General features: G+C 36.5%; 1 protein-coding gene across 1 annotated transcript in view; it reads right to left on the bottom strand.

Moving 5' to 3' along the window:
- Mmp16 (matrix metallopeptidase 16) overlaps positions 1-13392 on the bottom strand; it is a 137315-nt gene that overhangs the window by 63431 nt on the left and 60492 nt on the right. Inside the window, exons 6-7 of the mRNA XM_059255607.1 lie at positions 7483-7644; positions 5353-5564 (exon numbers count right to left, since the gene is read on the bottom strand). Coding sequence (XP_059111590.1) covers positions 5353-5564; positions 7483-7644 — 374 coding nt within the window. The remainder of the gene's footprint in view (positions 1-5352; positions 5565-7482; positions 7645-13392) is intronic.

Below are 13392 nucleotides of genomic sequence, written 5' to 3'. Positions count from 1 at the left end.
GGCTAGTGTACTTAGAACCTCACAGCAGCTATGATTATCCATATAAGATTAAGCCTGCAGGAAAGTCCAGCATGAATACGGCAGGGATTCCCCAAGCCCCACCCCTTATTGTCGAGCTATGGACAAAGTTATTAAAAAAGAAGATATGAAGCTGTAGAGTGAGGTGTTGGAGGCCATAATGGGTAGTGGATATTATGATATTTCATTGTATATATGGATGAAATTATCAAACTTGAAGAAAATTATTTTTTAAATGGATCCCCAACAATATCTGCTTTGGTTTGTTGTCTGGTACTAACAGAATTTTCCCAGGGGCCTGCCCTGAGAAGATTCCTCCCAGAGTCCTGGGGAAGACACTGCGTCTGGTGTGGGGTTATTTGAGGGAAAAGAATCTACGTACACCATGTGCTTTCATTCATTACTTTATTTCTCTAAGACAAAATTCTATGTATACAGCTTCAGCTCAGTTCTCACATACAGCTCCTCTCTGTATGTGAACTCCTATGCTTCCGACCTCATCTTTGTCCTCTGTTCCTTTGTCTTCCATCTTTCCTTGCTCCTTACCCCTGCCTTGAGAAACTGTAATTTCTCCTCTCCCTGGCCTTGCAGCTCTGTCTACCATCTACAGAAATTCTCCCTGTTCTATTCTCTCTGGCCATGCGGCTCTGCCTGCCTCTTGAATTCAGCTCCAGTCCTTACTGCACTTGGTTATGCAAAAAGCCCTAATGTCCCAGTCAACAGCTCTGCAGTGCTACTAGGCCTGAAGGCAAGGGATGGTTTAAGCTTCATTTGCACAAGAAACAGAGCTATGCATCTACAGCCCACCTGTCTCCTAGGCCCTGCAGGGGTGTTAGTTACCTAGTGGATCAGCAGTAGATCTGAGAAGCTTAGCTGTTTGCCAATATGGCCTAGTATAGGAGCATACAAAAATTTCATAGCAGAAGAGAGCTGTTGTATATTAATAAGCTAAATAACACCAAATATTCCTTGATAAATGGCTTCCTCTTAAAGGACACCTTGGTCAGTCAAGGTATAGCTTATTATATACAGCTGAATCTCTATAATATAATATTGCAGCTTGCTGCACTGTACATTATGAAATGGTTCCTAATCTAGAACCACGAGCTTACTCTGCACTGACAGCAGTTCCTTCTTGCCCTGGCCTCTTCAGGCTAGCACTGGCCTTTGCTTGCTGGGCTTGAGACAAAGAACTAATCAGTTGAGAAAGCCAAGTCTTTTTACATTAATGATATGACTTTCTTCCATTTTCTAGCTTCAAACACTACAGCTACTGTTTCATTCTTTCAAACACAATTTAATTCACACTAAGATAAAGACCAATTATTCAATATTTTTCTGTTAAAGTCCAAAGGCATATGCTAATGTTCACTGAACAATTAGATTCCATTATTGTCACCTCAGTCATGACACCTGACAGCTTAAGCAAACAGTCCTAGGGAATGACAATGCTTCTTATGGTATTGTTATTTTTTCTCAGTTCCTTGGTATTTTTCTCTGATCCTCAATGCTTGCCTTAGGTGACTTTACAGTTCCCAATGATTATAAAGCTGCAGAGGTTAGCTTTCTGATACAAGCATCAATATAGAACACATGTGCATCACATACACACATATAATATGGAACACACACACACACACACACACACACACACACACACACACCACACCACCCAGTTGAAACATGGTTCCAGTATAACTAACTGTAAATGAGAAGATGATATTGATTTCTGTGAGAGAAACCTAGCAAACAAAAGGAACTACGCTGAAACTCCTATTGTAAAGCAAGAATTCTTTCTAACAAGGAAACAAATGTAACTTAAGTTATTACCTTACATATAAAACTAGATTTTCCATTTTTTGGTTAAAAACATACATATAGAATTTAAGTATATTAATGCTCATTAAAATCTTTCCAAAAAACATACAGAATAGAACAGCAGGAACACTCATTTGGAAGTAAGCCAGAAAACCCCTGAGTATGATCCCTGGGACCCACGTGGTGAAAGGATTCTGAAGTTTACCTCAAGTTGTATTCTGACTTCCATGCACACATCATGGAGATTGGAAAGATTAATGGATAAAACAGTCTCTAATTTGTATAGAGTTTTTAATAAAGAAAATTAAAAAAATCACACTATATAAGTTAAGAGTATCAAACAAAAAATTCCTAAATATATTTGACAGGCTAATCAACAGGGTAAAATATGAGAAAGTGTGTGCTTACAGAGGGAATATTTAAGAGACAGGAGTTTAAAAGACAGACTGGCAGAGACTATCAAGCAGGAAGGATAGGTATAGGGAATTGACATGGATGTAAAAATGAAGGTCATCTGGGTTATATAGGTATAGCATAGAGGGAGAAATTAGCAGACCAGCTATCATCCACACAGCAGATTTTGACTTCCATGTGTACCCACAAAACTCATTCGTGGAGCCTACATGTGCAGTCCTCTCTATTATTTACTTTTCTTGTCATTATGGTAGACACTGACAGAAGCAACTCAAGGGAGGAAGGCTTATTTTGGCTTGTGACCTCAGGGGATGCAATCCATCATGGTGAAATGAAATGCCACTGTAGTTCTCTCCATGGGAATGGGGTTTCACAGGAGGAGATGGAGGCTCATTCACCTTGTGATTGGCCAAGAAGAAATTAATGATTGGAACCAGAAGTGAACACCACCTTCCAGGTTCACTCCTGTTCACATTTGGCTAGCTAGACCACAGTCCTAAGGTTTCCATGACCTCCCAAAGCAATATCATCACCTGGAAACACATTCAAACACAAGAGCATGTAGAGTACATTAAACATGCAAAACATAACACTCTTTCACTCTACTGTTCACCTTGAAAACTTGAATGCAAGCTCTAAGAAATAATAGTCTAACCTCTTTTATATACTGTTAATTTGTCAGCACCCAGAACAACACAGACAGGGATCAGAAAAAATATTTCTTCAACATTTATAACATCACAATATTTAGTTAAACTTAGTTTTGGAACATTTTCTGACTTTCCAGATAACAGAGTTAAAAAGTTGAGTTGGAAGCACAATGGGCTGAAATCAAATAGACCTAGTTCAACAGCTCTTTACAGTTATTGAAAGAATAAATGACTTAAGTTTTCTGAATTTCCATTTTCTAGTAAGATAAAAAATGCTATCCAATTGTTGTTGAGTTCAGAGATGGTGGATATGTGCCTAGTGTTCAACTTGGCACACATTGATTACCCAGACTGTAACAGCCATTGACTAAGAGTAGGCAACCTCCCATTGTGCCTTCTACTTAAATCTCATGTTGTTCACATCTGAAATATAGTACTAGGCACTGTGTATTAGATAATATCATGCCCAATCTTTTCGATGGAAGGAACTGTCTGTTACCTATTTATTTACCATTTTTAGAAAATTCTGCTCTTAAAATTAATTCAAAATGCTAAAACTCCTTTTTGTATTAAACCAGAGTACTGTCTCTTAATATCAATGTTATAACTGCTGTATTTGTCTTAATGATATTTACATTCATGTTCATTTTTTTATTCAGTTAGTTATATGATCTGTGCACAGAAGGGAAAGCTAGTTTGTATTTATACATTATTGGTGTTTACCAAACCATCTTAAGCATGAATGCTTATTATGTGCAGAACAAGAAATATGGAAGCTGTAAACATGTGTAATATTAAGAAAGTTGTTATTAAGAAGAATATAATGTCTTTCACATGATGTTATATTTAAGAACATTTCAAATATATATTAGGGACTGTTTCCTTAAGTAGTTATGATAAGGATTCTAAGGTAAAATATTAAATTAGGGAAGAAAGCTGAGCTATAACTTTTATGATATCAAAAGTAGTTACTATTGCCTTGCATTATAGAGTCTGATCTATGAGCTTTTTTTATACTCCTGATTGAAAAACCAGTATCCATAGGACTTTGTTACTTAGTCCAGTTCACCCTCTGCATAGTACAGTATGCAGGACAGAGAAGCAGGTGAAGTTAATTTGATTGCTAGAGATGTAGCGATCATGCTCTTCTGAGAATACCAGTCTGTTTAGACAGACAGAAATAATAAAGAATGCAGCCAGGGTTGATTTCAAATTATATTCTTAGATAATAGTGATACTATGGAAATTGTATTTTATCAAGGTATCATGTTGTAATGTGGAAATTTATCTAAAGGCAGTAAAAACAAAATCCTGGTCATATAGAATAAACAAATTGCTATATTTTGTTTTCATTTTCTTTCCAGTTGGTTGCTATGACTTAACCACAGAGCCACTGTGAATAATGGTGAATTTTGAAGAGTAACTTTGGGAATCATCAACCAGTAGCAACAGCAGACACAAACAAAGATGTGTGAATACACACATAAATAAAGTAAACCTTTTCTTTACCACCTGTGTCTAAAATTAGTAACATACTTAAAACTGGAGTCCTTTATAAATATTGGGATAATATTCTTATAATATGCTTACAACTTTTTATTCCAAAATTTTCTTTTTATTTCCATTCTGATTTTTCTTTTTTCAAAATTTTTATTAGCATTTACAGTTGTACAAAATTAATCAGCTAATTCTGAGATTTCCATGAGACATATAAATTCACTTTGCTCATATTTACTACCTATTTTCTCTTTTCACGAACTGTTCATTGGGGTTACTGAGAATAAAAGAATTTGATTAAGTACATTTTTTAGTGTAAAAAATAATTTTATAGCTTACAATTAAAAATATAAATTAAGTAGTCTGCTAAAGAAAAAAAAGTGCTATCAAGTGGAAATGATGTTCTCATAGTGATTTAACTAAAGTGGGTAACATTAGACCCCAAACAAACCGAGAAAATGAAAAAAAAAAAAATCAAACAAAATAATGACAATCCCTCCCCTCAAAAAACAATATTAACAACGAAACAAACAAGCAATGTAGTAATTGTCAGCTGAAATTCCAGAGACATTTTAGGATTCGTACACTAAGACATCACAGCACCAGCATGCTGAGAAGTGGCTAAGCTGGCAAGCAAATCACCGCTATTAGATCCCATTCATGATTTAAATTCTGCTATTTTATCTCTTCGTAACATGCAGTACTTTTTCAACCTCACATTTCCAGGCATTTCAGCTCCTGCTGACATAAGTGCTTTCCCAAAATAGAATGTCACAGCAATCTTCTGCTAGACATCTACGCCCATTTGTGCATGTATTTTTTTAGGATGCTTTTTTTTTGAACCTCTTAACTGTGAGAGGGTCTGGAAGGTAGGGTTAGAATGAATGAGACCTTGTTTTCTGAAACGACACTAGACACTTTATCTACTCTTAAAAAATAAATCATGGTCTCCTACCTTAAAAACAAACATCTCCCGACGAAGAATAGCTAGAGTGTTGAAGTTCCCATCACAGATGTTGGGTTTGGCTCCTGGATAGGAAGGTCTGCCAGTGGGAGGCCGGGGAGGTTTTGGCCTGTCATTTTTCCTTGGGTCAGCCGGAGGAACGGATCGGTGAGGGGGCACTGTCGGTAGAGGTCTTGTGGGTGGAGGGATCTTGTCAGGTGGACCTTTTGAAAACATGAGGACAGTGCTTGGCTCACTTAAAACTGGAATAGTGCTGGAAGATATGCTACAGAGAACAAGTGCTTATCAGCAGAGGGCACAGACTAAGCAAACTAAGAGGTCGTTAAGATCGAATATTTTCTGAAAACACAAACCCTCCAACCCTCCCAACGGCTGCCAAGGATGTCTCGGACTGTCCTAATAAGGCTGGAGTTCAGCTCCTAGTACTATGATTTCTTTGTTATTTTTTACTGAGTTTTATTTTATAGCTTCAACCCAGTCACTGTTGGACAGTTGCTCTCAAAACCTGTTTGGAAGTAGGTTTTTCATGAAAACACAGAAGTATGAGAATAAATACTGGACTCATAACTGTGTACTTCATTCAAGAGGAAACTGGACTTTGACAGATGTTGATCTCATGAAAATATTTCCAAAGATAAACACTAGCAAACCAAAGGTTATTCTAACATATGTCTCCAACTATCTATTATAAGCCTTTACCGATTTCACTATTTTATTTTAATGAAATGTCCTGACAAATAGCTCAGTGTTTCACTTAAATAGTGAATCTAAAGTGTCCATTGATTAACATACCACTGGTGAAATATTAATGTAAAGTATTTCTTAAAAAATGCTTCCAAGTCGAGCCAAAGTTTACTCATGTAATTTGCAACAGATGTTAGCCATCATTCCTCAAGGGACTGATGCTCTTTCTCTTTAATAAATAGAGTTGTTCACACTTAAAATTTAGATATGGGATGGATTTTCTTTCAAGGCCCTTCAGTCTAGACTACAAATTCATGAGGTTATGAGAAAGAGACTTCTTTGAGCTAACCATGTATAAGGAATTTATGATGACACACACAGTCAATGGATCTCTCTCTCTCAATATCCAAGCTCTTTGGATTTGTGTCTGTGACATGTACCAGCACATTCAATCCAATTTCAAATTTACTTTAACCCTACAAGAATGATTATGACTTCACTATTAAAACTGAAAAACTAATAAATGTAAAACAAATTAGTGCACATGAATTACACTGTTTAAAATGCAAATCATACCTTCTGGATACAGACTTGACAGACTGATAGCACACACATATCTTTATAAAAATGAAAGCTTCATTTCCTTGATCTAGCAAAGCATACCTGCTATAGGTAAATAATGGACATCAAAATCTTAATAATATGTGAAATAAATGTCTTTACAAAGGTCACTGGTTGTACTGAGGAAGTTATGGTCACAGTAAATATGCATGATAGTTTTTCTCCATTTCTCTTAATTTGCATTTGCTGAATAAACCTTATTAGTAAAACAATACTACCAAACTAGAAATATAGTTTGAAATATTGGAAATGTAACCCATGCAATCCGTTGATAAAAACTTAGCCACTTATTTGCTTTCATGCCTTTCTTGTTGACTTTCATTCTGACCCAATAATTATACCTTTGAGGTCAATACGTTCTTATATTGCATAACTTATTTTCTTGACCCTGAAAAGTGGTTTGTCTTAGAATTAACAAGAATTTTATACACTAAGTCCAGCTGTCAGTGGAGGAAACAGTTTCCTTACATTATGTCACAATTTGTACTTTTACCTATGTTTATGAAGTTATTATTTATTTTAATATACTACTACCTAAATTTTAAATGTGCACATTATTTTTATGAGTGTAAGTTTCCAGCAAACTCAACAAGAAAGCTCTAGCAGTGATTAAGTCTTTCTGGTAATCTATATTTTAATATTTGGGGGACAATTGCCAATACAACTTGACTGATGATAGAATATTGCCCATAGGACAGAACATTTTTCTTCCATTTTCTCTGTCTTATATCTGAAAGACTCTACCTCAAAGGGAAAAAATGTGCATGACTTCCAGTTGCCCCAAACAATTAGGAAAACAGGAACAGTGGAACCTACCATATATTTTCTGGATGCCCTGTAAATCATCATTAGGGAGCTTGAAGTTGTCTGTTTCCATGTACTGGTAAAATGGTGCCATGATAGCGGTGGGGTCATTGGAATGCTCCAGTCCTAGAGCATGCCCCAGTTCATGAACTGCTACAAGGAATAAATCATTTCCTGTCAAATGAGAAGAATAGAGGTTAAGATTATTGCAAGTGATAGCCATGGAATTGAAAAAGGAAACAGTGTTATCAAAACATTAATCAAGAACAATAAAAAGACCCCTTTACTGCAGTGGTCAATATGATTTGAACACTGGCTTTCCTACTGGCAAATATTTGCTTTAAAGGGTGATAGTGAGACAGATGCTTAGAGAGTAAAAGAAAGAAAGTTTTAAAAGACCAGCAATATCAAAACCCAGTATCACTGGTGTTAAAGTATCTTTCCAATCATAAGGTAAACTACATAACCTGTCATGTTATAACCACTACATTTAACACAAATTTTGCAGTAATAAAAAATACAGCAAATATAAAAACTCAACTTTTACAGATAAGAGTCCCAAAAGGCACAGAGGATTTGTTTTTTCAGAACAGCAGATCCTGCTGAAGCTTAGCTGTGATTTGGACTCATGTCATTGTGACTCCTACGTGAGTTCTATCATCTTATTAGCTAAGAATACAGAAGCACTGTAACTTAAAATGCCTATTTATTAGCTATCACAGTAATTATAGTTGTAGTACTAGCTTAATAAATACCAATTCTAATCAACGCATAGGTTATCTAAAGAAAATGCATTTACTTTGGAGCTTTGTTCTCCCACTGAAAATTCTCACCTAAGTAAACTTGCATAATATAGTCTATATAATCTAAATTCAAGAGAAGTCTTGGGGTGATATTCAGATCACTTTTCTACCTTCTGCTACACTTCTTTCTTTCATTTTCTTCCTAGGTCCTTTGTATTTTCATCCTTCTTTAAAATTTTTATTTCAAGTTTAAAAGCAGATCTAACTATGTATGCCTTGGCCGACTTCCAACTTGTGGACTTCCTATCTCCATTTCTGAAGTGCTCAGATTCACACCCATAAGACTTAAGTTTCTAAGGATTTCAATTTCCAAGGGGAATCATTAAAGATATTGGAGAGGGAGTGCACCACTTTCCTTGGAGGACTTGCTACAAATGAAAATAATTTCAATAAACATTACTTTCAGGAAAAGCCCTTTCCAACCATTTTACACAATATAATACAATTTAATGACCCCCCCCTTTGAGATTTATATATTTTTTGACACAAAGTAGGAAAGCAACCAAAATTAGCTCCATTTAGAGTAGTCTGTCTCAGGAGAATGAAAGGGGTCATGTGGCTAATTCTCATGTGACATTGCCACACTGAAGATGAATGAGCCACTGACATATTTTCAGCATCATTTTATTTCTAAAGAAAACTGACGAGAGACTGGTGTAAAAATTTCAAGGGCTTTTAAAACAGAGATAACAGGGCCTGGAGAGATGGCTCAGTGGTTAAGAGCACTGACTGCTCTTCCAGAGGACCCGGGTTCAATTCCCAGCACCCACATGGCAGCTCACAACTGTCTGTAATTCCAGTTCCAGGGGACCCGACATCCATGGCAAAACACCAATGCGCCGGGCGGTGGTGGCGCACGCCTTTAATCCCAGCACTCGGGAGGCAGAGCCAGGCGGATCTCTGTGAGTTCGAGGCCAGCCTGGTCTCCAAAGCGAGGCGCAAAGCTACACAGAGAAACCCTGTCTCAAAAACCAAAAAAAACAAAAACAAACAAACAAAAAAAACACCAATGCACGTAAAATAATGATAAACACATTTAACAAAAAACAGATGACAACAAGCATTTTCAAATTTAAGAAACTTATCTCCTTTTCTTATAAAATTAACTAATAATGAAAATTAAGGCAGAAAGAAAAAAATATAGTATGTATTAATTGTAATGGAAAAATATTATATATCATTACTAGAAGCTTACTTACTCTTCTGTAGAGGTTTCAATCAGTTTACCCTTACTTTCTTATTTAATTTTTGCAAAATTTATGTGATTTGGCCACTTATAATTATTATTTCCATTTTAGTAAATCAGAAAAGGGCTGATGATAGTTTATAAAACTTTCAATGTCATACAGTAAAGCATAATAAGCATTCAGATATCTCTCAGGCCACCTGCTGAGTGCTTACTTTTAATCACTAAAGTAAACCACATGCACACCACCATATTAGCATTCACAAACTTTACAATGTGAAAGCAACCTCATTCATGAAGTGATTAATTTATCCCACAATGGCTTAGCTATATCTCCTATGTTTTAGGTTCTTTTGTAGGTTTTGACAAAAATACTGAACAAAATAGAAAACAGACAAAAAAACATTTACTTCGCAGCATTTATATTGTATTGGAAAAGACTAGATAGAAACAAGGTAAACAAGGTAAGAATAGAGTACATGAATAACATGGAAAATATCAAAGCACAAAAATGATGAGGTCAAAGAGAAAATCAGAGCTAGAGCAGGCATGGCATTTTAGATAACAATAATGAGCTGGCTGCTAGTCTAAAGAAGATGGTACGGAAAGTTTCCAGGGAGACAAAGAGCACAATCTCATTTCAATTTGATAGAGTCACTCTGGGAATTACTCTATAGCATCAACTGCAAGACAGAAGAGACAGTGTGGGAGCTGTTGCATAGCAATTACCTCTAAGATAAAGCATTTCATCTTTGAGGGAAGCTCTTGAAGATTCAGACTCTTCTAAAGCAAGGTGAAGCATCCACCTTGCAAGCAATTTCATTAAAATTCAGGAACTCAACAACTCAATAGCTTCAGAAAATCCCTGACCAGATTCATTAGCCCTTTCTTTCCCCAAACTTATATAGTAGTGAGGATTGCTAAGAGATACCTAGACTAGGAGAACTACCTTGAAGATGCTCAGACCAGTCAAGATGCCTAGAAAAGTCAGAGCAGTCAAGCTGCCTAGAAAAGGCTCTGACCAACTGAGCTGCCTGAAAGAGACATCTTCCAATCTGTCAAGTTGCCTGCAAGTTCTGCAGTGAGTTCTTGGTTTATAGCTACCAAGAGTCATCATCTGTGCTGGAATGCGCTTTTGTTGATGTGACTGTTTTAAAGTTATTTCTTCTTTCCTAAGTAACTTCCTCCAAATCACTGGTTCACCAAACTGGACTTTGGAGATATCGTTGTTTTGGTCTGTCATTGATTTTGATTCCCTATCTGGGATGAGTATCTTTTTGTTCATGTCTCCCCAGGGTCCATTCACACAACAGAGAGTGATGTGGAGATGAAAATAGAAAGAAAAGAGGATGGCACATACCACGATTCTAGTACTTCTAGTTAGAGGAACATGGAGGAGAAAACAGACATTGTAATCAAAGAAATATGGAGAATAAAACAGTTTTAAAGAATGTAAAAGAAAGCATAGTCAAAGTTAACTCTATTATCTGTTGTCAAAAAGAACACAAGGACAATGTTGATTAGCAAGGGAATATTAATGAGGATTTATTTGTAACTTCTCTGGTACAAAAATCAGGAAAGAGGAAAGAGGGGAGAGGGAGGGAGATAGAGATGTAGATAGATAGGTAGATAGATAGATAGATAGATAGATAGATAGATAGATAGATAGATAGATGATAGATAGATGATTGATAGATGATAGACAGATTTGTGTGTGTGTGTGTGTGTGTGTGTGAGAGAGAGAGAGAGAGAGAGAGAGAGAGAGAGAAAGAGAGAGAGAGAGAGAGAGAGAGGAACAAAATGGGGATTCTCAAGTTATACAGTCAGAGGACAGGGAGTAAAGAGTGCCCCATGTTTTTAACCACCACAGGAGTGCAAAGATGTAAGAGGTTTAGATAAGTAGACTCCATTTAAATATAGAGTTTATAATCAGCTTCAAGTAAGTTAAAGAAAAGCTGAAGAACTTGACCCATGACAATGACAAAGAATTAATGGAGGAGATGGAGAGAGAGAACTATGGACGGTGGCAGAAATGATAACTTCTCATATCTGCTTTTATGTAAGTTTCTATCATTTCCCCATTGTCTACCAGTAAATCCCATATCCTTGGAGACATAGCCAAGAATGTTGGCACACAAGTCTTTGTCCTGCCATTCCAAAAGTATCTCTTCTTTCCTTCTACAAACTTTTTCAAGTTAGAGAATAAAAGCTTGTTCTGTCTACAGAGTCTCTATTAAACTATTTTCTTTCTGGAATGTCCTTTCACCTTTAAGGTGTTGGATCTTCATTTCTTCAGAACTGCTATCCATCACAGATTAAATTTTCCTTTTCTATGAAGATTTTTCTTTCAGGTCAGATAGCCTTATGGTCTGTTGTCCCCTTCATACTACCACAGACCTGGTGCAACCCTCCACCTACACCATGACAGTTATATTTTATTGTCACTGTCTGTTCACATATTTTTCTGCACATTTTGAGTAAAGACTGATATTGAGCATCACTTATCTTAGTTTCTATAATTCTGAAGGCATTGGCTGACCCAAAGCGGATATTTAATATTTCAATGAGTTTGAATAAACAGAACAATACCTGGTGAGTAGAAAGCTAGTTTGAAATTGAGTATTAAAAATAAGAATATAAATTCCACCTAAACATGCTTTCAAATGCTCCTCTAGATATCCTGCAAAGAACTGGAAGAGAACAATAATGTTATGAAAAAAGGACAGGAAGGCCATTGCTCAGAGGAAGCTTTAAACAGTAGAATAAGAGTACGTATCACTTCCTGTTCCTCGATGAATAGCAGTAAAGGTTTATGTTTCCAGATAACACACAGGAGACAAGGAATAAAAGAAAACTATATGTAATGAAGAACAGGTTTCATTTCTTTATAGAAGTTATAATGATTACAGGGAACAAGGAACGAGAGAAGAGTGTTGACTGTGTGGTGAGGAGAGAAACGTGGTTTTAAAAGCAGAAGCCATGTAGAGTAGAAAAGTATTGTAATGTGGCTTTGGGGGTTATTATAGTCAAAGAAGCAGAGACAAAAACAGAAAGAAGGAGTGTCATTCCTGAAGAGGTATGGGAGTGTGTCTGCAGGTATGCAATTTAGAGAGACTCCTAAGGATTGTGCCATCAATAATTATTTACAGGCAAGAGGAAGGCTTTGAAGAAAAAAAAACACATCATTTTTAGACAGAAAACATCTGATTCCAACTGTAAACACCTTCACAAAACCTGAAAACAATGAATTTGGTTCTCCAAATAACAAGTGGTACTGGACAGAAGTAGAAGTGGTAGACCAGCTTCCATGCATACTGAACCAGGGCAAGCTAGAGGGATTTTGGCTTGAATGCTCTATCAGTGGGCTGAAAGTCAAAGAAAACTCTCCCCAAGAGCAGAACTATTGAGTAAATTAAGATAAAATAAACAGAGTAGTAGCAAAAATCAAGGCAGCCAATCTAAGAGCAGAAAACCCAAAAGATGATATTACAGCAAACAGCTGGTTAAATGTGAGTTCAGGAACGGAACAGTACTGGTTCATGTGGCTTTGGACTCTCTGTGTCTTCATGTGGCACGACAGATTACAGCCTCTTAGCCAGAAGTCCCAAAGTGGCCTCCCAACAACTGTCTTGCTTTTATTCTTTAAAAGCAAAAAATATTCAAACTTCAGTGGTTTTCACCTTGTGTATCAAGTTGCCTTCAGTTGCAAAAGAAATACCAGGAGCCCAGTGCCTAAGTAAACATGTGGGAACCAACCGTCCTGCACTTAGGCAGATGAATACCGCTTCCAGCCATCTACTAAGCTGTTGGCTAGTGGCCTAGCTAAATTATTAAAAGCACTTCAGATCTCACAGGAAAAGAGTCTCCTGGTCACTTTTTTCCTTGGCTTGTAAGAGGAATTAACAAAAGACAAAAATAAACCACACAGAACAG

Source organism: Peromyscus eremicus, chromosome 2 (genome assembly GCF_949786415.1).
Source record: "Peromyscus eremicus chromosome 2, PerEre_H2_v1, whole genome shotgun sequence".
Classification (NCBI taxonomy): Eukaryota; Metazoa; Chordata; class Mammalia; order Rodentia; family Cricetidae; genus Peromyscus; species Peromyscus eremicus.
The sequence above is the reverse complement of the archived record's forward strand: the minus strand, read 5'-3'. Positions and strand labels throughout refer to the sequence as shown.